The sequence below is a fragment of the Aspergillus nomiae genome (assembly GCF_001204775.2).
Source record: "Aspergillus nomiae NRRL 13137 chromosome Unknown contig00025, whole genome shotgun sequence".
NCBI classification, from domain to species: domain Eukaryota; kingdom Fungi; phylum Ascomycota; class Eurotiomycetes; order Eurotiales; family Aspergillaceae; genus Aspergillus; species Aspergillus nomiae.
The window spans coordinates 41,512-63,562 of record NW_015378080.1 but is presented as its reverse complement, the minus strand read 5'-3'; the positions used below and the strand labels follow the sequence as shown (position 1 = coordinate 63,562).

Genomic DNA, 22,051 nt, shown 5'->3' with positions numbered 1-22,051 from the left:
GTACTCAGTACAATACCATGCAATAATAATATACTAAGAGTCTTTGATACCTCCTGGCAATTGATTATAGGCAACGGTCCGGATTGTGATCAACGAATCACTCTTCTCGGACACCTCAAACGTAGCCAACCGGAAGACTGCCGGGACTTCCATTACAATCACGTCACATGCATGGGTGCAGCGCTGGATTATAAATACTATCGATGCATTCATCTTGGTCGTCCCCTCTTCCATTGTCTATCCATCCCTCCCTTGCCCACAATCTCTCCCTCTGCGGTGAAAAAAAGGCACAATGATGTCCATCACTCGCTACAAGGACCCAATCCCCGATGGTGCCCTCATCGTGACCACACTCGACGGAGCGGCCTTTGTCCAAAAGACATTCCCGCATGCCATTTTCTATCCCGAAAATAACGGCCACTACGCCAAGGATCCCGATGGCACTGTCATCGCCGTGGCATCGGATGCATTGTGTGAGGAAATCGACCGCAGAAACGCCGAGTTGGAAGCGAAAATTGCCGCGGGTGAGAAGCTGACCGATGAGTATGCGGTTTAGTCGGAGATGGTCTGGCGTGATCCTAGGGACAGGGGTTATGTCCCTGCTTATGGGGCTGTGGGATGTAACCTCATGCGGTGTGATGAGGTGGAAAATCAACTCGCAGCATTTTAATTGTCTGTGTCAGTTTATCACTATTATTCAACTCGCCTGTCCTCCCCAGAACAAAGCCCGTTTATCACTCACTCATCGTTCTTTTTCCGCTTCTTGTCTTACCTCTTGAGAATCTTCTCTGCCGTCGTTCGCAGGCTGGTTCTTCTCAGCATAGCCGCTACAACCTACGCAACCACCACTCGCTTTAACACTCCTCTCCTTGAAGGTGCAATCGTCCTGGACACCGAAAACAATCTTCGAGAATTTACTGCCTCCCACCCAGATGTCGATCTCGAGACCGTGGACGAAGGCTACACCATCAACGGGCCTAAGGATGCGATATTTGGTTACATCGGGGACCATCTTAGCAAAGAAATTGACGAGCGAATGAAGTCCATGGAGCTTTTCGAAAATCTCTTGGCCGAGAAAGGCGTGGTCGGAAAATGATGTATCTAAGGTCTTTGAAGCAGCCCGCAGTTGTGGCAATCCCTTCTGTGTTTACCCTGGGGTTCCAGGCAAATGCCAGCATTACACTCATTGCTATGTTTGCTCTCACGGCCATCGTTGTATCTAGTCGGCAGCAAGCAGCGCAGGTTTCTTCCAGACAATCTTATTATGGTTGTCCTTTGATCCTTCAGCAATATGAATGAACATCTAGTCTCTTTTTGTAAGTAATCAACTGCTCTTCCATCTTTTATGGAATAGTATGAGGGAGGTACCGCAGCAGTGGTGACTGTAGATTGAGGGCAGACGAAAGCCGAGGGTCTGTGTATTGAAAGGGTGTAACATATTCAATTCGCATGATGGCAAACAGATTCATGGCTAGGGAAACAAACCCCCCAGTAAGGTTTAATCACTCTCGAAGGTCATTCTCCACTATCGGTAGTATTTCCGCGCATTCTAAGGCTTACCATATGTATATGCCCGTGAATAGCATTTGACTAAGTATAAGTTGAGTTTGGTCTGGTCCGGCCGGATACCGTTGCCGAACATTAGGCTATAGATATAGCCGAAGATGTACGGATATGGAATCGACGCATAATTTATCCGATAGTTAAATGAGCTCATGTATAGGCAACAGTAGAGCTTCTCATTCATCTCTACAATACAACAACAATTGCTACTGACAGAACAAAATGACAACCACAACGCCACAACACTACCACATCTTCGGCCAGGGAATATCCCAAAGTCTCTCACCCACAATCCACAATGCCGCCTTCGCGCACTACGGCCTTCCACACCGATACGATATCAAAGAATGCAACAGTCTCCAAGACGTCAAGTCCATAATCGACGAACCAGCCTTCGGCGGCTCCAGCGTGACAATGCCCCATAAGCTGAGTGCCGGGGAGTTCTGTACCCAGGTCGCTGATTCTGCTACTCGCCTTGGGGCAATCAATACCCTCATTGCTCGGTTCGTTGACACTGGAGATGGAACATCGAAACGTGAAATTCATGGCGATAACACGGATTGGTCGGGTCTTTATTCCCTGATCAAGGAACATGCCGCTGGGGAGGCTAAGCAAGTTGGACTGGTCATTGGGGCTGGAGGCGCAGCGAGAGCAGGTGTTTATGCGATGGCACAAGCTGGAATTGAGCGGATTTACGTTGGGAATCGGACGCTGGCTAAGGCGGAGCAGATTGCGCGGGATTTTGAGGATCTATGCCCGGTTATACCGGTCAAGTTTCCATCGGCGCTGCCGGAAGCTCCGGATGTTATTATTGGGACTGTTCCCGGGGACGCTATGTCGCAGGAGTCGTTCAAGGGCTTGTTTGGAAACGAGAGGGGTCTCTGCATTGAGATGGCATATAAGCCAAGAGTGACCAATCTGCTGGCTGTGGCGAAGGAGAACCCCAGATGGATTACGGCAGATGGGGTAGAGGTACTTCTTCGACAGGGTTTTGAGCAGTTTCGCTTGTGGACCGGGTTGGATGCACCGGAGGCCGTTATGAGGAATGCTGTGGAGGCTGCTACAGGAAGCAAGGCCGGTGTGGCCTCGTCATTGTAATATAAAATGCAACTAAGAGATTACAATAGACGTGTGGACCAAACTTCCATATGAATCGGTAGAATAATGACGTGAATTTAGCGAGTATCTTTCTATTGTGGCTCAGATATGTCTCTTTAATCTGCTGTCAGACATGGCGCGTAGCCCTTCGGTAACGGTATGCTATACCATACACGCATTTTGTATCTCAGGTGCACGCTCTGAATGAGTTAAAGGTCTAGCAAATGAGGGTCACATTGGTGTTTTACTACTATGCAAAGATATTTGATAGAAGTCCAAATTCCTTAACCAAGCCTAACAGCGTACGACGTACATTTACCAGTCAACATCCTTTCCCTCCATCCAATCCCGGGCCTGGAAATAGAGCAAATCATGCTTTTGCCCATTGATAGTCGACCCTTCCCTGCGGTGACCAGGTAAATCCAAGAGCACCTTCACACCCATAGTTTCCTCCTGCATATAAGCCAAATACCTATATCCAGGAGGATACTTCTGCAATCTCTCCTCATCCAGAACCGGGACACGCCCCGGATTAACAGGAATCAACTTATCCTTCTCATACCAGTGCCGGACAAACCGAGCCCGCCACTGTCCCTGCAGGTCAGGATAGGCCGGATCCGTCATCTTTTCCCAGAAAAAGATAAACCGAGAGTCACTTTCCGCATCAGCCTCACATGTCCCGCCGGATACACAGCTGACGCCGCTAAACCGCTGCGTGATGGTTGCCTTCATCTTTGTTACGGCACGGGTGGCATTCGGGTCGATATCTGTTGTGCTTCCATGGATTCGGTGCATGATGAAGGCTCCCTTGTCCATTCCCGCTTGCGAGGCTTCGATGAATTTGAGATGGTGGGTTAACCCGGTCCACGTCGTGTAGATGTGTGCCTCCGGGTGGAAAATGGAGCGTAGGTTTTCCCATTCGCACGCGTCGCGATAGCATGGCCATCCCTCTGCTAGCTCGCGGAGCATGTAGCGCTCCAGGGCCAGTTGGGGTGGCCCGTTGTTGCGGATGGCATGTTCTGGCCGTGTGCCAGCGGGAAGAGAGTGGAGGTCGGGCATTTTGAAGGAAGATATGTTTTGTAAATAGTAAGGGAAGCTTTATGAAATTCTAGAGAAGGACGTCAACCAGCGCAAAGAGACAGTCCTAAATAATTACACCTGCGGAGCCATACTTCCGGGGACCAACACGCATCGACGTCCAGGTAGTCGGGTAAATCCTCCCCGGATCGCTGTGTTCACAGCCGATCTATTGTGCTTAAGAAGATATGGTGGCGTCTACCACAACACACATTAATCTACACGGAAATCACCGCCTCTATCAGTTCAGCATCACTTCATTTGCGTCTTCCATAATAATGCCCTCAGAAACAGATCCCCGTGCCTATGCATACCTCGTTGGCGTTGGAGTGACCCACTCTATCGCTCCACCCATGCATAACTACATCGCAAAAGCACTAGGTCATGACTGGACATTCCTGGCGAAAGAGTGTCCGACAGTTGAAGACGCAGTGCAACTATTTCGACGATCGGACTTCGCCGGTGGAGTGGTGACCATGCCTTACAAGCGCACCATCATGGACCACCTGGACGGTCTGGACGAATACGCCATCCGGCTGGGGGCGTGCAACAACGTATACCGGACGTCTGACGGAAAGCTAAGAGGTACCAATACAGACTGGCGAGGAATTAAGGGTTGCTTACTGGGAGCGAGCGCAGCAGGCAGGGGAAAGCCGGCTGTGCTCATTGGCGCTGGAGGAGCGGCGCGGGCGGCAATATTCACCCTGCACGACCAACTGGAGTGCCGTCAGATCTATCTGGTGAATCGAGACCGCGATGAAGTCAACGTCCTCTTGGACGAAGCAAAACAGGTGTATGGCGATGGCTTGGAAATAATTTACGTCGAGCGAGCCGAGCAGGTCACTACTCTTCCATCGCCGTATTACATCGTGGGGACTGTTCCGGATGCCGAACCCAGCACCCCAGATGAACTTCAGGTTCACCAAATCATCGGATCATTCTTGTCAACCCCTCAAGAGAAGGGTGTTCTACTCGATATGTGCTTCAAGCCACGAAATACGCGCATCCTGCAAGCTGGAAAGGCAAACGGCTGGAGGACCGTTGAGGGAACCGAGATCATCGGCCACCAGATCCATGAGCAGTATCGACTATGGTGCGGCGAGGAAGAAAGTAGTAGAATCCCTGTGAATGAGGCCTGGAATGTGCTTCGCAAGGCGGCCGAGGAAAGTCCGGCGATCAATTTCTAAATTGGGGAGGTTTCCTTGGGGAATTATGCATTTTTTAGATAGATGATCGGACATTCTTCCGATTCTTCAAGTTCGGTTAAGAATAGTGCCGTTACCACTTAATATATGTACAGGACCAGTGGCTCGAACCATAGTATCCATCCTTTTCAGTTTCCTTTATAATTGTGGACTGCTTATTGTTCTGCACGTATCCTGTCGTTGTACCTCGTTGTTGATACGCCAAAATGCCTTGTGAGCCAGCAATCGCATCCATGTCCTTGGGAAGAGCCTGGGTACATTCTCTCCCCGAAAAGCTCGCCCAGGCAGCGAAAGCAGGATTTAAAGGTGTCGAAATATTTTACGAAGATTTGGAATATCTCGCTAAAGAAAAAGGGCCCGTTACTGAGTCAACCTTACTTTCTGCCGCTCAAGAAACGAGAGCAATCTGCGACCACCATGGCCTTAAAGTGATTGGAATGCAACCATTCTTGTTCTATGAAGGCTTAACGGATCGAGCCAAGCACCAGGAAAAGATCGAGCGCCTTAAGCTGTGGTTTGTCATAGTCAAGATTCTGGGCACCGATATCATCCAAATACCTTCTAACTTTCAAGCCGACGGAATATCGGGTGATCTGGATTTGATTGTTTCCGACATGATCGAAGTCGCAGACCTGGGACTGAAAGAGGAGCCTGTCGTCCGATTTGCATATGAGAATCTCGCCTGGGGTACTTTCATTTCAACGTGGGAGAGTTTGTGGGAGGTGGTTCGGCGCGTGGACCGGCCTAATTTCGGGTGTTGTCTGGACACCTTCAACATCGCCGGACGGGTATGGGCCGACCCTGCCAGTATCTCTGGTAAGACAACAAATGCAGACGCGGCATTGGCTACGTCATTAGAGAACCTTGTTCGGACGGTCGATGTGAACAAGGTGTTTTACGTGCAGGTTGTCGACGCAGAAAGAATGCAACAGCCGTTGATCGAGGGCCATCCTTTTTATGTCGAAGGACAGCCGGCGCGGATGAGCTGGAGTCGCAATGCCAGACTGTTCCTCTATGAGCAAGAGCGCGGTGGTTATCTCCCAGTAGTACAGGTAGCTGAAGCATTCTTGAAAGGTCTTGGCTTTGAAGGGTGGGTGTCAATGGAGTTGTTTTCGAGGTCGATGGCCGATCCAGATTCGACAGTGCCAGAGACACATGCACAACGGGGCATTAAAGCTTGGAAGAGGCTGGCGGAGGAGCTGGATCTCTAGGATGGCTCGTTGTGTATCTATTATTTCAGACGATATTTCCTAGTTGCATTCTCATAATCAAGGATTACAGATGAGTGTCAATCGTGAGTTGGTTGTTGCAGCTCGGCAACAAAGTCTGTTACCAGGTTCCCGGCATGGAAGCCCAGGTTATGTGCAAATGTAGGTTCGTGGCTGTAAAGTGTTAGCATGGACTGAAACTGACGGTGTCCTGGATAGCTTGCAGCATACCTCATCGGCGTAATGGAAGCAATCATCTCCTCAAACAAAGCGTCAAAGTTTCCGGTTTCATCCAGAAGATGCGGCGTTTGTCGATGAATGGGGGAAACCGGGGTAGGGATAGTAGGTGCTACTGTCAATTCAGGTGTGTCAGAGAGGCCAGAGATCGGGTAGCTCGAAGGATTACGAATGGTGGTAGGACTGATAATGGGGGTAGTTGCATGACCATGAGGCATGTTAGCCGGTATGTGCGCAGTAAATGCATGGTGCAGGGCGTGCGTCCCAGGAAGCAGATGGTCCATGTCCTCTACATTCCAGCCCGGTCGCGTGTGGCTTGTATAGGATCTGTTGAAACTCGTAGGACTGGCCAATTTCAGTTTACCCATGAGCTGGCCGCAACGCTTCTGCAACACATCCTCCTCACCACAACCGCTAATCAGGCAACTTGTGCGTAAACATCGTTGTGCCTGGAAAAAGAACCAATACAGAAGTGGAGAAGATTTCGTTTCGCCTGTGATCTCAATGTAATCATGAAGCAAATCGAGGCACGTTCGTAGTCCATGGAGTGCCATGTCGGTAATGGTCACATCGTCAAAGTTACATTTGCTAACCAAGCACAACGTAACAAAGACTGATGTGAGGTGTAAATTCAGCAGTGGAGGGTTAGGTGAGTGGCGCGGCGGATATGGGCAGCGTGTTGAAAGAATTGATTGCCAGTCTCTTAGCTTGGCTACAATGTGTTGTATGGCCTCTTGTCGGGGTGGACAGTACAAGACTCGGGTCAGTAACTGCATGAGTTGATGGGCCATATTAAACATGCTTAAGGCTCGCAATGGCCCCTTTTGAGTAGCTCTTTGGCTCGAGGCTTGACCAGGAGCTGTCCATGTCTCCCATTCCTCCAGATCGTCCTCCGCGACGGGTTGATTTTCACTCTGTTCCTCCAAAGAGAGACACGGAGTCCTTTCGAGAAGTGCAGAAACCATGTTATCAAGAAACACACAGCCTTGAAAAACGTGTGAGTATCTCGTTTTTCTCGCCGTTTCGGGGAGGGTAATGACAACCCTCATAGCTTGACCGATGAGCACCCAGGCTTGATTTAGGTTTCCACAACCAACATTCAGGAGAGCCACAATGAGGAGGGTCTGGACGTGACTCAATTCTAGATTGTTGAAATCCAGCATCAGGCGCAAGCGTATGGAGGTTTCTATCTGTCTCGGTTCGGAACAAGTCTCTAAGCTTGCTCCTTCTCGCATCAGTTGTACATATGCAATAATAGCCCATAGGACTAATGGATAGCCTGCGTCATGATTCTTTGAAGAAGTGTCACCGTGCATAGTCCTCAGGATCTCACGTCGGTCCAGGATAGGGAACCAGCATTGAATGTGAACAAAGTAGAACTCCACCAGCTCCGCCACGTCGTCTGGGAATGGCAAGCTTAGAATGTCATTGGATGCAGCTGGATGTGATGGAGGTGGAGGTGGGATAGAGTCCGTATCAGCATTCGAGACATTCATTGGATTCTGGGTCGTCCGCTCCGGACTATGTGTGTCGCAAGATTCCCATTGGCGGTCATCGTCATCACCGAGAGGGTCGTATATTTCGTCTTGTGATTCAGATGCTAATAGGCGACTCACGCCTTTGGCAACTTTGGAATTGCGCCAGGTCGCCGTACACCTTTCTGCCAATTCAGTGGCGAAAAAGCCGCCGTGATGTTGAGGGTCACGAAGAAAGCTTTGAACTGCGTTTTCACTGTCAGGGATTTGCTGGAAAACGATTCCCAGAACAGTCTCAAGGGCCTTGACGTAGCCAGTTTGCAATCCGCGCCGTCGACCGTTGTCCTGGTATGTGCATCGCCGGCCCGCCTGGCGGCAGATCGCACACTCTGGTTGCTCTCCGTCGCATTTGGATTTACGGCGACGACACTGGTCACAAGCGCGACTAATCCGCTGACGCTTGTTTGAATGAGATCTTGGCATCTCTTCAAATATGCTGGACTGAGACCGTCAGCATGGTATACTCGCTAGTAGTTGAGGTCATCGTCGTATATCCAACGAGGACATGGGCGGACGCACGTGATCGGCTATGGAATTAACCGATGGAGCATTCGGAACTCTGACATCAAGATCCAAACGATCTCGCTGTGTATGGGTTCAAACAATGTGATTCTTTCTGAACATATGCGCACTGACGATGAGCTTTCACGTATCTAGTAGCAATGCGCACCACAATGGACTCCCATCGTCTTCTCGACGATATAGTTCGGACGCTAGCCTGGCGCTGGTCGGATTTCCCGGGGCGGGCAAGAAAACCCTAGGGATCATGGCAGCTGTGGCGTTGCGCCGACGGCTTGTTGACTTTGTCGCTTTTTTCCAACAAAGGCATGGTATGCCTCCGCATGGCTACATTGCTGCACATGGGTCTGAACAATATCGCAAATGTGAGCTAGAAGTGACCGAGGAGATTTTAACTGAACATCGAAAAGGATGTGTGATCGTTGGACTCGGTTGGCTGGCAAGCAGACAACAGCAAGTATTATTGGAGGAGTTCGCTTCTTGTCACCCAGTCCTGTACATCCGTCGAGATCGAAGCGATTTGCAGCAGCTTATCGCTACTAGCCAGGACAAGTTCGAGCGCATGTGGGAGGCTGGAAATGCATTCTTTGAATCCTGTTCCAGCCTGGAATTTTACAACGTCACAGAAGGCTCGACCGACGAGTCTCACTCGGCACTACCTGCGTATCTCAAGTTGAAAGAGACAGAGAGAACGTTCGTAAGGTTTCTCCATCGGATCTGGGGTCGTGAACACCGAACTCGTTATTCAGCGGATCCCTTCTCTGCGTCGTACACATATGCTTTGCAGCTGCCAATGGCTTGCTTAGAGGGACAGCTCAAAACTTATGATGAGATCGACAATGGGGCGGATGCAATAAACCTGAAGGTTGAGCTTTTAGATCTCCAGGGCAGAAGGCCATCTGAGGCAGTCGCAAGAGCTGTAGCCATGCTTAGGAGGCACTCACGGGCCCTGGTGATCGTAGACATCATTCCATCCTCTGTGCCGGATATAAAGAGCTATCGCAAGCTCTTGGGGATGATCTTACGCACTATACCGGATGCTATCACTTGCTCCTTAGCTTGTGGGGATGACCTGGCGCAGGAGGTAGTTGCTGGCAAGGGTTATACCAAGGCCATAGCCACCTATCACCAGGAATGTTCTTTAGCGAAGAGTGAAACACTCCCCGAGCTTGTCGCCCTCCGTCATAAAGCGCAAGGTATTGGTTTCGACGCATTCCAGATAACCGGCGAATCAACAGCACCCGGAGACAATTTTCCCGGTATGCCTTTTTCACACAGTCTCGCCAGAGACTCTCTCATACCCACCATCGCATACGACACGGGGCTCTTTGGGCGCACCTCTGTTTGTTTGAATCCAACCTTGTCGCCGGTAGTGCTGGAAACCATGAGATCGACAGGTGTTACCTTGCGGGAAGCGGAGATGGCCGTGTCAGCATGCTTCCTACGTCGCAAGAAGAAATTCGGTATTTTTGGGCAACAACTATCGCACACTCTGTCACCGGCGATGCACAACGCGGCCTACGCTGCGTGTGGACTACCCTATACATATGGCACAGCAGAACGAGAAAGGCTATCTGATATTCGCGAATTCTTGGACGACGAGAGCTATGGAGGTGTGGCGGTAACGCTTCCCTACAAAACTGAAGTTCTTCCGTACCTGGACGAGATCAGCCCAGACGCCCTGGATATCAACGCCGTGAATACAGTGGTCCTTCATCGTGAGTACCAGCCGAATGGAGTACGCAAAGTCATTCGCAAAGGCTATAACACGGACTACCTTGGAATCCAAGATTGCATCTATAAGCACCTTTCCCCAGCAAATGCCATCCGTGATGGATCAACTGCCCTGATCATCGGTGCTGGCGGCATGGCCCATGCCGCGATATACGCGAGCTACCAGCTTGGTGTGAGGCACATATGTGTCTATAACCGGACCCTTTCTAATGCTCAACGTCTTGTTGACTACTATCGTGACTGGGTGGAATCAAAGAATAAGGCCCCTTTACATCTGACCATACTGTCATCACCGGATGACCCGTGGCCAGCTCACCTTCGCCAACCCACAATCATTGTGTCCTGTATTCCTGGGCAGAGGTGCGATATTGAATCATCAAGTGCTTTGCGCATTGCCGACCAATGGTTACAAAGCAAAACCGGCGGAGTCTTTGTTGAGGTGAGGACTTTGCCCAATTAGCAGAATATCTTATACTAATAGCTGTAGGTTGCCTATGACCCCCTGGAAACGCGCCTAATAAAGTCGATGAGGGAACATGTATCACGAGGCTGGATCATCGTTGATGGCCTGTCCGTCTTAGTCGAGCAGGGTATTGCGCAGTATGAGCTCTTTACAAATCGACCAGCGCCAGTTCATGTCATGAGACGTGCCATTCAGCAGTCGATTCGAGATAGGGGTGTTTGATCGTTACAGGAGGATACGGATGGCTATGATGTATTAGCTAGGTGTATCCGTGATTCTCACGCTGAGGCAAAGCCCACCATATTATATCCGCATGTTCTTGCCTGAAGATCTACCTGTACTAGATAGATATGATATCACTAATTCCAGAAGAGCACATTATGTTAAGATACCTCAATCGGTGTTTGGTAGCTACCCATTATAAGCCTCGTCTCGACGAGACAGCAATATGGTACCCCTTTTCTCGAATGAAGCCATATATACAAGCATCGAATGGTTCCTCCCAACCCCAAGCTCCACCCAAACAGCTATACTCATCTATACAAGCAGAAAATCTCCCTAACCCTACCAATCACTTCCTCTCACCGACCCCAACCAAATTCTCCAACGCATGCTTCACCGCAACCTGATACCCGAAAGTTCCCAGCCCAATAATAACAGCCGCCGCCTTATCCGACAAATAGCTATGATGCCGAAACGGTTCCCGTGCATGAACATTGGTAATATGGACCTCGATAAAAGGAAGCCCGACACCAAGCAATGCATCTCGCAGCGCGACACTGGTGTGCGTAAAGGCACCCGGATTGATGACAACCGCCTGCACTTTTCCTCTTGCTTCATGGATGCGGTCAATCAGCACACCCTCATGGTTTGATTGGAGACATTCCACTTCCGCGTCGTAGTTAGCGGCGAGTTCTTTGGCGGCTGTTTCGACGTCGTTGAGGGTTGTTGTTCCGTAGAGGTGGGGTTCGCGGGTGCCCAGGAGGTTGAGGTTTGGGCCGTTCAGGAGGAGGATAGAGGGCATTTTGGATTTGGAAAGGGGTTCTTGGCTTGGTGTTTGGGGTATGGACAAGGGTGTAGGGTGTATATTATACATTGTGAGGTGCTGAGTGTACGGTTGTGGACTGAACCGTCGGGTATTGATTGAGCCGATAGGAATATAGAACTAACCATGGCGCCGAGGACGGTTACTTGGGCGTGTCTAGGTATTTCGATTTCCAGTATTAGGTATTCTGATAGATGAATAGCAGCGGTGCAAAGTCAGAGAGGTAGGTGTGTAAGGTCACCCACGAACTGCGCACTGAGAGAGGTTACGTTCTTTCTAACGTTGTGCCTACATGTAAGATCTATTGGTAGATATTGATGCAATCTGGTATAAAGGCAGTATGGGTTCTTGTTAAGGGAACCTAAAAGTCCGGACGCTTTCCCTAGTTCCTCCACGTCAGAGCATCCCTGATTTCACCACGTATGGTAGACAGCGTAGATGCTTCATCAAAGACTTGGTCCTTCTCGGTCCACAGAATATGCTGCGCAACTCCCTGCCAAATCATCGCCTCTGTCCCAGGAATGACTCGCCAGCCATTTCTCTCCGCGAGCTGATAAAACGAAGTTTGCACGCGAGGATGGTAACACATTTCCAATACGACTCCCTGGTTCTTCCGTGGACCTGCCTCACATCCCATCAAAGTTTCCACAATCCTCTTTGTGAGAATCTCCGCCTCTGTCTTGGGTTCCCGGTCAGGAATGGTACCAACCACCAAGTAAGGTCTGGAGAGCTCTCCTGCGAATTCCACCGTATCGACAAACCGAAGCTCCGCCGTGAAACCTGGTACCCGCCGGAATGAGTCTATGATATCATCTACCTCCTCCTTCAACCTGTTCACGAGGTATATTGTCTTGACTCCCAGAAAGAAATTCAGAGCGTAAACCGCAGAGCGACATGCACCCCCGCCCCCAATCACTAGACCAGGTTGAGTGGAGCCAAAAGCAAGATCCATGCGGTCAATGTTCTGCAGAAATGATTCTTTCACTCCAATGCAGTCCGTGTTAGTCCCGATCAGGCGTGGGCAACCGTTATCATCACGCCGGATAAAGACAGTGTTAATGGCGCCGATGGATCGTGCCTCATCCGTTACCGCGTCCACCAAGTCCATAGAGCAGACTTTGAGGGGCATGGTCACGGCCGTACCAAGAGTGTCTGATTTTGCGAGTAGCTCTAAGAGCCTGGCTTTGTTGTCTGTTTCGATTGTTTCGTATGTGCAGGTTGTGCCTGACAAGGAGAATAAGGTATTGTGTAGGAGAGGTGCCAAAGAGTTTCTGAGTGGGGCTCCCAGCAGATATGTTTTCAACGTTTGTAGATTCTTCTGCGACTCTGTAATGAAGAAAGAGCTGCCATGCTTGTAGGAATCCCTCAGGAGGGCTTTGGTGTCGGAGGTATGTTTGTTCATGATTGGGGCTATCGATATTTCTCGAAGGTAAGTGATTCAATGGGTGAGCAATCTTGTAGAATCACAGTTTACTGCTTTCTTCCTAACATGAGAGGTTATATTTCCCATAGTCCGAGCGCATCTGGTCGCCAAAGAATTTAGCCGAAGGGAGGTATCCCCGGTCGATTCACTGGCTTCCCTACTCCTATGGGAATAGCAGTAACAATATGCATTGTATTCGCTTGAGAATCATGAGCCACAATGCAAACTCTCAATTGAGCTTGTCTAACGCTCAAGGTGCCCGTTTAATCCGTCAATGTATCCCCAAAACTTGTCGCTTTTGTCGTGCTATGAGGAATGATCTATTGTCTTCCAATCCAATTTGACATTGACTTAGACGCACTAAGCCATCCATTAGGGCTGCAATTTGTTCCTTACTGTACTTAAATCATTGGCTAGAGTGAAGACCTCTTCATGACGCACATTCAAATGGTGTCATGGTTCATGGATTAAATTAAACTGTTGTTTTGGTAGCAAACTTAGGGCAATTGCCTTGGCACCGCAGCAGAGCAACCGCATATCACCCATCGAAGAAAAAGGAAAAAAAGAAAACTGAAGAAAGGGATAAGGAAAAAAAAGGAAGAAACCGAATACACAGACTTCAATTGTTTTCATCTCTACACTTGGAACCATTCTTTTTAACTAGGCAACAAGCGGGCGACCCACTTTCACTTCAATGACGTACGGACGGTGAAAATCTTCCAGATGGCACGCCCTCGATGCTCACCAACAGAAGCAATACCAAAAATGCCAATTGAAATCCTGACGGCTGCCTCCGATGATGGAGCAGTCCTAGCTGACATTTTCTTCGCCGCATTCAACACCGACTTCGACCGTCGCATCCTCCCTCCAACACCGGATGTCCGGGATTGGCTCGCCGCCAAATTCAACCGCGTCAGTAACGGCCAATATGTGAATCCCACTGGCTCAGTGCTCATTAAGGCGGTGGATACGACGACCGGTGATGTCGTTGGATTTGCACAGTGGAAGCTTCCTTCTACTGAATTGCCCTCGCCGGGTGAAAATGCAGAGAAAGAAAAGAAAGTTCTGTGGCCGAAAAGTGGTGACACGGCACTTCGTAGGAAGCATTTCAACGCGATGCATGAGAAAGAGGAGGAGCTTATGGGATCAACCCCCTATTTGTGTATGTACCTTTATCCCAAACTCTCTCTTATAGATATACTAAGTATCAATGGCAACAGCACTGGATATGCTCGCGACTCACCCAAACTTTGGTGGTCGGGGCATAGGCAGTCAACTTCTGGGCTGGGGGCTGGAGGAGGCTGATATTGACCGTAAGCCCACTTTTCTAACAGCGACTGCGGCTGGCAAGCCCTTGTACGAAAAGAAGGGATTCCAGGTAGTGGGATCAAATGAGATCACGGAGGAATTCGTACAGATCTACATGGTTCGGCCGGCGAAGGCTTAGACTTGCATTTATCAATACATCGATCAGCGTGTATTATATTGTACTATCATAGAAGACATGTATTGCTGTCAGATAGCCACTGCTGTAAAACATGTTCCGAGTCACGACTGGATAGGTCTGTGATTGTGACTGAATGCTATAAAGTTGTCCTATATACGTCAATAGTGAATACATCTCTAACTGGACTCTGGAGAAACAAAAACAGCCAGTCAAGGGCATACAGTCGTCCTACATGAGTAGAAATATCAATCACGGTGCCGAAAAAAGCTATACAACGCTTCTATCACACTTAGCATAGAGACAGGGAAGGGGAGAGATAAATGTTGGCCCTTTGCTCAAGACCTCCAACCTTTTTTCTAGTACCGGGCATATATTTAGCCAATCCCGCCTCCAATGAGGCCCTACAAATAGGTTTGGTAGCTGGGGGATTCGAATCAACTACACTTTGCACATAGACAGATGAGCCACCTCAAAAACAAAAAATAGTCGTCCCCCGAGCCGGAATCGAGCCAGCGACCTTCTGATTACAAGGTAAGAAATCCCATTACAGTCAGACGTCATATCCAACTAGACCATCAGGGGTTTAGACGTGCCGACGTAAGACGTAAATATGCCTATAGATGAAGTCCTGAAGTTCAGGTCATCTCCAGATTCCATGAAGCAGCCCAAACTGAGCGCTCAAGGAGACTCAGTCCGGACTTTAGTGTCCCATTGGCTCAGCCTTGGTTGATTTCGAGGGACTCATTATCTAGTGAACATTCTCACAGCGTTCCACCCCATGCAATACGGCCATTATCTTCCTTCATACGCTGCTAAGTGACGGTCCACTCTATCCAACAACAATGGAAGACACTCCAGTATCCCTAAACTCTCACCTGGAGAAGGAATAATAGATACTTCAGAGCGAGCCTATTCAGCAGGAGCTCTATAGCGCCCTTCACAACCATGACCAGGACGCCTTACCTAATGCCTCTGCCATATCTCGCGCAAATCAATCGACCTGTTGTATGCTATCGACTACCTGCAGGAGCCAGGTCGATCCCCATGAGTGTCGCGGCGTGTGCATATTGCGACACCACTGGCCGGCTCATAAGTTTGCCCGCCATCTTGTTCTTGTTGCGCTGGGCTACCTTAATGGAGCACAGTGTTCGGATAGTATCGGGTATGGCTACTATTGTACAGTATATTTTGTTTCTGTACCAAAGGTGAAAGAGGATATACCTCCCACAGAGAAGCAGAGATTCATTTCTAAGAAAGATCAACTATCTGAACTCAGACCCTCTAACAAGGAAACTGTGGCCTGCGCTCTGATTAGACCAGGATTTGCATAAATCTAAGCGAAGTCTCATACAGACCGTTTCCTCGTCAGAAGGTCTGAGTCTGCTGAGATAACATGCGAGGTACGGAGTATGGAAGGCGAGGCGCTAAATATTCTAGATAGATTGAAATATCGGTAGTGGCGACCGCTCGAAGTGCGATACCAAATCATACTTGTATCCGTTCTACAGAAGATCGCCTGGGACAGTACGGTGTGTATTTCTACGTGTAGAATCCAGTGTCCCAGCCGCCGAATTGGTAATTGCTTCAAGTCCCTGTACACCAAGCCTTGCATCTGTAGGACCTGGTCTATCCTAGAGCGTGCCGAAAGTCAATGAATCCTGTTGGTGCATAAGGAAATAATATAAGCGAAACTCAGAATAATGTAGTACAATATCAATTCGCCTGCTCCAGCTTCAGAAGAGACTTTGCCGCGTCGACTATCGAGTCTTCCAAGGGACGATACCTCAGCCCCAACACATTCTCTGACTTGGACGCATCGATGTCATAGACATCGTGTAGTCCGAATTGTGGTTTACCCAAAGGAACACGATCTCTCACTTCCGCCACCCTATCTCGGAGAATATCAGCTATTCGCTGATAACTGTATCTACCTTCAGAAACCAAGAACCGCTGTCCTCCAGCTTCGGGAACCTCGAAGGCTTTTAGATGCGCTTCAGCAACATCACGCACATCCACCCATGCCCACACTGAAGTTTCTGGCATAGAGTGGCTTGGCTTTGACATGGGCGACATGAGGCGATACACATCCATAGACGAAGTGTTCAGGTTAACCAGGCTTGCTGTAGCGCTCTTCACCGGACCAAACACGTACGGCGGGCAGATCGTGACCAGGTCAAATGGAGGCTTCTCTGTGGCCATGAAATCCCACGCTGCATGCTCCGCCATGGTCTTTCCTGTGCAGTAGGATACTATATCCGGGGTGCCCTCACTTACGGCCTCCGCATATGTTATCGGATTCCAGTCTGCCTCCGTGTATACGTAGTCTGGCCGGTCTCCCTTTGACATATCGAGTATATCGGCAAAAGAAGACGTATGGATGACTCGGCGGATCTGAGGGCCATTTCTCTTAATTGAGTCCAGCAGATTGACCGTTCCGTCGATGGCAGGTCGCATCAGATCTCGTTCTTTGTCGTCGACTTCCGTTTGGAAGGGTGCCGCGGCGTGAATGACACCGATGACTCCTTCGATGGCCTCATCGAAGGCTTTGGCAGCAACGACATCAGGTACAATGACAACGCTCAACTTGTCTTGATACTCCTGGAAGGTATAGCGGACCTTATTGGCCGTCTGTTCGGATCGAGCTGTGCCGCGGACATTGTAACCGGCACGCAGGAACGATTCAACGACGTGGGTGGCGACGAAGCCTGATGCCCCTGTAATTAAGACAGTCTTGTTGGCCATGGTCCTGCAGCAGAGTACTGAGTATAACGGTGGGGATGTTGTTGCTAGGACCCTATGGATGGAAGTTTCAACTCACTCGTTTCATCGCTTCCGCCTGTTTATATAGATGCTCAGAAGTTCACAAAACGAACCAAGCATCTCTCGATGCTGCCGATGTGACATCATGCCCGTAAGCAACCCACGAGACATTCTTGGACACCGCTTCGTGTCCTTCCTAAAGTGAGCCTTTTATTTTGGTCATTCAGCTCCATTGCTTGTTTTGTGTTAAGCGCCAAGAAAGAGCAGCAAGTTACTACCGATATTCATTCGTGCCCGTGGTTGAAAAAGCGGGTTACAGGCAAAACTCTAATGCCATGATGAACAGCCCATGCAGTTGCTACATATTGAGCAACAGCTGATCGCTTCCGGTGATTGCAACGGGACGAAGTTGGGCCACAAACCCAGGTTCATGGGATGTGTTGGCGGCTTCACGGTCCAGGTTTGCTGAAACTTGTACTAGGTACCTAATCGACGCATGGATATGCCTCTTCTGTCCTATTGGGTACATTTGTGACCTTAGTCTAGCAGCAACAATAGAGAAATGGTGGTTTGAAAATTACAACGTCGAACTACCTTTCATCATAGGGCATAGAACATTCTTTAACTTTTCCATTCGGATAGTTCAGTCATTCTCGTGGTCATTAATGGGTATCAATTGGTAACACATGTTCCAACATGCAACTGGTTCAGCATGGTAGACTCTCTACGCAGCCCATGCGTCATTAAGTACCTTCTGTCCTAACGCCAGCGTTTTGGACGGTTCCTCTCCCAGCCACTCTGGCTCTAAGCGATCGATATTGGCTTCGATCTCCCACGCACGGCCCCCTTCCACGTACATGGATGTCCCATTTAGAGAGTCGTTCGCTAACACGCCAGCAGAGACGAGAGCCACCTCCTGAGGGGTGCTCACGGGCAAGCCTTCCTTGGTCCAGCGGTCGTGCACGGTCTTTGTAAGGGTAGTGCGGGTCTCCGTCATCCAGGGGCAGATGGTATTGATGCGGAGGTTATGTTTGTATGGCGAGGGGAAGTAGGGACGAAGAGAGCGCATGAGGCCTTGCACACCGTGCTTGGAGGCCTGGTAGATAGATACACCCGGTGTCTCCTTGAAGCCCGCGGCGCAGGAGAACAGCAAAATGGATCGATCCACTCCTGGCCCACGGTTATGGCGGAGGTAGACACTCGCAATACGGGTCACATAGAGTGAACCGATGAGGTTGACGTCGATATCCTTCATAGAAGGAGGCTGGTGAAAGCTCAGTACACTTCCCTCCTATGAGCATGTATAGACGAGGACTTACCTCTTGCACCGACTCCAGACTCAACTTTTGGTCAAACCAATTGTTGCCCGCCTCCATGCTGCCCGCTGTGACAACCACATGATCGATACGCTTGTAGGTCTTGAATGCACGGTCAAAGAGGGAGACGACGGCCTGGTAATCGGTGATGTCGGCGGTGTAGAAGGAGGTTCGGGGAGGCTTGGGTGGAAGGGCCGGGTCCCAGTAGACAGGCCACTTGTCTCGACATTTCTTGCTTAGGGCCTCTCCTTGGGCGACATCGATATCGCCAATGCAGACGTGAGCGCCGCTTTGGCAACAGAGCTCAACAAGGCTAGCTCCAATGCCATTGGCACCACCTATCACAAAGCGGGTTAGGTTGGGCACCCAGTGGAGCTCAGAGGGGATTACCTACCCACAATCAAGATCACCTTCTCATTGAAAGCCTCCTTGAAGTCGGCACCGGGAAAGAATTGGGTGAGGGCTGCAGCAGAGTTGGAGGACGGGACAGGTTCCGAAGGGGCAATCATTATGTAGGGCTGATGTCGAAGCTAAACAAACTGTTTTTAAAAATGGAAAGTAGGCAAGGTAAGGCTGGAAATAATGGAGAATAAATGAAAGATTGGAAAGATTTGAATATTGAACTTCCGGGGACATTAGGGGGTCTTTTATGCCGGGTGAGCAGACACTTGCGTCCTTCAGATAACGCTCCTTGTGCACACATATTCAGGTATCTGCAAGCCAATCAGGGTCGATGGTGTATAGTAAGGCAATCAACGCGAGGTTCTCGATCCCTGGGTCTTGGTGGAGTCTGCATCGGACAAGTAGCTGGGTATTCCGACATTGTTGGACGGACAGTGGAAAGCACTCCACTGTCATCGTTCCCCGCCTGCCACTATCGCTCTCACCCACTGTGGATCAGTCGATCGGCATAATGCGGGGAGGGGGTGAGAGAACGATATCTGGAGATAGTTGGGAAGTGAGGGCTGGGTAGATGCATGATTGTCGATGTGGATTGGAATGGGAGGCAGAGGATCAAGAAATGGAATGTTGGTTTTTGGTTTCAAGAACACAAAAGATTGAGGGTGAGGTACATACAAAACAATCCATTGTCGGAACCTGAGGCCAACGCGGGTTGGGGGTTGCCTGGATCACTGGACCATGCGAAACCCCCCTCCACACAATGCCGTCTTCTGTACACCATCATATCCTTCCTGATCGCCATACTTTCCATATTGCGCTCACATTTATTAACTTTTCTGCCTGGTACTTCCGTCAACTTCCCAAGCCACCAACAAGACAAGACCTAACAAGACCTGAGCAGAAAGCCATTGCCGTCATTGGAATGCCATGGCTCAATGCAACCATCCCGGTGCAGGCCATTAGTGTCCGTATCAAAGCACCTCGCCAGGGGTTTAAGATTGCGCGAGCGAAATTGCCAATCAGAACAGAAATTGACATTGTTCCCTCCTTCCAACCGTCAAAGATGGGGTTGACGTCTGATCCACCAAGGCCAACAACACCAATCGCTGCAGCCATTCCGACTCCTGCGGGCCCCGCTAATTCCCTCGGTAACCACAACTGGTGAAGGATCAACCTCCGAATTCCCCGTTGTTTGCCTATGGCACTGTTCGCCAACTCTATAATAGAAATTGACAGCCACTAATGCAAGTACCGGTTGGGGCTGAGCCATACAAGTCGGTGCGCTGTTCCCCCATCTGCGCGATGATCAATATGGCTGAGATGGTGAGGTATGGTGGCCTGCACGGCCTACTTCCATCGCGGGAAGTAGAATTCCGTCTATTCTCTCATTCCTGCACAAGAGAAATGGTGTTACCACGATCGGGAAAAATCTTGCCTTTAACTTCCGCCATGGCTGGTCGATTGCAGTGACGCGGCAGCTTCTAGAGCAAAACCCATGGTGATGATGCAAGCGGCATTATCTTCAGCAATCAGCTCAGGACTGCTCTGTCCATCCGCATAAGTTACCCTGATAAGCCGTGCCAAGATTGGTGCGCCGAGACTTTTGACTGAGCCAGCAATTTTGGCAGGAGACTAGGGGCCTTGTCCGGAAAGTCCTGTAAGTGCCTCAGCCGTGTGTACAGGGAGACAATAATTATTACGGAGCAGGGTGCTCCGTTATGACTATCCATGTACGCTGTTGTTAGTCATGGTCAGCGTCGAGCAATTCGACAGAAGCCAAAATCGAGCCATTGTAGACATCCCATTGCAACAAGAGCGTCCCAGTGGAATTCAATCTACCCTTCGATTGCCCACACTTCTCTCGTGGGTCTCCACCGGTTCCACTTCTATACGACCCTATCATTACTTTGAAGCGACATCGTCTCAATCAGAAAGGTCCTTGAACCAATCTAGCTTGATACCAAAAGCGGGTACAAGTTCCTGCTCGCGGGGAAACACATCGTTAGATTAATGTTCCCGGTCGTGTCTATAATACGGGGCATTCTACGTTGGCTCGAAGGGTGCCTATGCATGGACTCACTGCACACAGCATTGGCATAGTTACTCCACTCGAGACCCAACTAGTATTTGCTGCAGCTCTTCCACGGCAAACGGATCGCGGAAATAACACCATGCACCAATCAGAACCCGCATACGTATTCTTTAGTGCACTACTTGGTGCTGAGCTGTTCCTATACTTGGTTTGGTAATTTGTACGGGATGAGTTTGGCCAAGGCAGCCGACTTTTTCCTCTAAGAATGGGTGTGTGGCCTGATACGCCTCCCGAATCCCAGCCTGGTCGTGTCCAACTTTCCCTTTGCTCCTAGATGAGCAGTCTATCCCAGGCCTTCTATGCTCGGAGGCTCTAGGGAGTAATATTCGTGTTCAGCCAGCGAGCCTCGTTTGTGAAACGAGCGACCTGGACATTGATCTGATGCACGATACTGGACCCAATGGTGGAGAATGTCTGTTACAGGCACTTAGGTAATGAGTTTGAATTTGCATTGATTTGCTCGGCACACTGGTCCACAACATCCATCCAACACTCTCCACACTCGATGATCTTGCCTAAACTAAACCTTGGAGCATCTTTCATATATCAATCAGTCGAGACATGGTAAATCCTCTCAAACGGGGCCTCAAAACATCCTTCTCAAATACCCATATAAGTCTCGACAGTTCGTGTTCCATGTCACTGTCTTCCGAAAACGGAACAAGTCAACTCATGATGGTGAAAGAGCCGGCTTGCGTCACCACCAGGACCAACAATCGGGCCCTCATCCCAGTATTAAAGTGTTCATATTCGCCAGATATAGTTCTGGATGTAATGTCCATAATGCGCATACTACCACAAAACACATACGACGAACCGTCTATCGACCTACGATAGACCAGTCAACATCAATCCTATCCGATGTACTGATCTCAACGGAGCAAGGGGGACGGTGATACTGATAAACCTTGTCTGCACAGTGCCTAG

At 49.6% G+C, this 22,051-nt stretch overlaps 12 protein-coding genes across 12 annotated transcripts; 6 read left to right on the top strand and 6 right to left on the bottom strand.

The window, feature by feature from the left end:
* Positions 1–292: 292 nt before the first annotated feature.
* ANOM_001970 (uncharacterized protein) lies at positions 293–1,096 on the top strand (the record flags this gene model as incomplete). The annotated part of the gene is made up of 2 exons (XM_015547227.1): positions 293–543; positions 805–1,096. 2 exons carry the CDS (start codon positions 293–295, stop codon positions 1,094–1,096), a joined length of 543 nt encoding a protein of 180 aa, XP_015410663.1.
* A 689-nt stretch (positions 1,097–1,785) lies between these two features.
* On the top strand, positions 1,786–2,661 carry ANOM_001969 (shikimate dehydrogenase family protein; the record flags this gene model as incomplete). The annotated part of the gene is made up of 1 exon (XM_015547226.1): positions 1,786–2,661. One exon carries the CDS (start codon positions 1,786–1,788, stop codon positions 2,659–2,661), a length of 876 nt encoding a protein of 291 aa, XP_015410645.1.
* Positions 2,662–2,976: 315 nt separating this feature from the next.
* On the bottom strand, positions 2,977–3,720 carry ANOM_001968 (putative pathogenesis associated protein Pep2; the record flags this gene model as incomplete). The annotated part of the gene is made up of 1 exon (XM_015547225.1): positions 2,977–3,720. One exon carries the CDS (start codon positions 3,718–3,720, stop codon positions 2,977–2,979), a length of 744 nt encoding a protein of 247 aa, XP_015410646.1.
* Positions 3,721–4,016: 296 nt separating this feature from the next.
* ANOM_001967 (shikimate dehydrogenase family protein) lies at positions 4,017–4,925 on the top strand (the record flags this gene model as incomplete). The annotated part of the gene is made up of 1 exon (XM_015547224.1): positions 4,017–4,925. The coding sequence occupies one exon, from the start codon at positions 4,017–4,019 to the stop codon at positions 4,923–4,925; it is 909 nt and encodes a 302-aa protein (XP_015410651.1).
* A 224-nt stretch (positions 4,926–5,149) lies between these two features.
* ANOM_001966 (sugar phosphate isomerase/epimerase family protein) lies at positions 5,150–6,154 on the top strand (the record flags this gene model as incomplete). Its single annotated transcript, XM_015547223.1, has 1 exon — positions 5,150–6,154. One exon carries the CDS (start codon positions 5,150–5,152, stop codon positions 6,152–6,154), a length of 1,005 nt encoding a protein of 334 aa, XP_015410652.1.
* A 77-nt stretch (positions 6,155–6,231) lies between these two features.
* On the bottom strand, positions 6,232–8,346 carry ANOM_001965 (uncharacterized protein; the record flags this gene model as incomplete). The annotated part of the gene is made up of 2 exons (XM_015547222.1): positions 6,232–6,325; positions 6,383–8,346. The coding sequence occupies 2 exons, from the start codon at positions 8,344–8,346 to the stop codon at positions 6,232–6,234; spliced, it is 2,058 nt and encodes a 685-aa protein (XP_015410653.1).
* Positions 8,347–8,560: 214 nt separating this feature from the next.
* Positions 8,561–10,861, top strand: ANOM_001964 (putative pentafunctional AROM polypeptide; the record flags this gene model as incomplete). The annotated part of the gene is made up of 2 exons (XM_015547221.1): positions 8,561–10,615; positions 10,664–10,861. 2 exons carry the CDS (start codon positions 8,561–8,563, stop codon positions 10,859–10,861), a joined length of 2,253 nt encoding a protein of 750 aa, XP_015410654.1.
* Positions 10,862–11,210: 349 nt separating this feature from the next.
* On the bottom strand, positions 11,211–11,663 carry ANOM_001963 (type II 3-dehydroquinate dehydratase; the record flags this gene model as incomplete). The annotated part of the gene is made up of 1 exon (XM_015547220.1): positions 11,211–11,663. One exon carries the CDS (start codon positions 11,661–11,663, stop codon positions 11,211–11,213), a length of 453 nt encoding a protein of 150 aa, XP_015410643.1.
* A 403-nt stretch (positions 11,664–12,066) lies between these two features.
* On the bottom strand, positions 12,067–13,086 carry ANOM_001962 (shikimate dehydrogenase family protein; the record flags this gene model as incomplete). The annotated part of the gene is made up of 1 exon (XM_015547219.1): positions 12,067–13,086. The coding sequence occupies one exon, from the start codon at positions 13,084–13,086 to the stop codon at positions 12,067–12,069; it is 1,020 nt and encodes a 339-aa protein (XP_015410644.1).
* Positions 13,087–13,872: 786 nt separating this feature from the next.
* On the top strand, positions 13,873–14,554 carry ANOM_001961 (GNAT family N-acetyltransferase; the record flags this gene model as incomplete). The annotated part of the gene is made up of 2 exons (XM_015547218.1): positions 13,873–14,269; positions 14,328–14,554. The coding sequence occupies 2 exons, from the start codon at positions 13,873–13,875 to the stop codon at positions 14,552–14,554; spliced, it is 624 nt and encodes a 207-aa protein (XP_015410650.1).
* A 1,713-nt stretch (positions 14,555–16,267) lies between these two features.
* On the bottom strand, positions 16,268–17,296 carry ANOM_001960 (SDR family oxidoreductase; the record flags this gene model as incomplete). The annotated part of the gene is made up of 1 exon (XM_015547217.1): positions 16,268–17,296. The coding sequence occupies one exon, from the start codon at positions 17,294–17,296 to the stop codon at positions 16,268–16,270; it is 1,029 nt and encodes a 342-aa protein (XP_015410688.1).
* Positions 17,297–18,038: 742 nt separating this feature from the next.
* On the bottom strand, positions 18,039–19,139 carry ANOM_001959 (putative 3-hydroxyacyl-CoA dehydrogenase; the record flags this gene model as incomplete). Its single annotated transcript, XM_015547216.1, has 3 exons — positions 18,039–18,578; positions 18,634–18,968; positions 19,025–19,139. The coding sequence occupies 3 exons, from the start codon at positions 19,137–19,139 to the stop codon at positions 18,039–18,041; spliced, it is 990 nt and encodes a 329-aa protein (XP_015410672.1).
* Between the last annotated feature and the right edge of the window lie 2,912 nt (positions 19,140–22,051).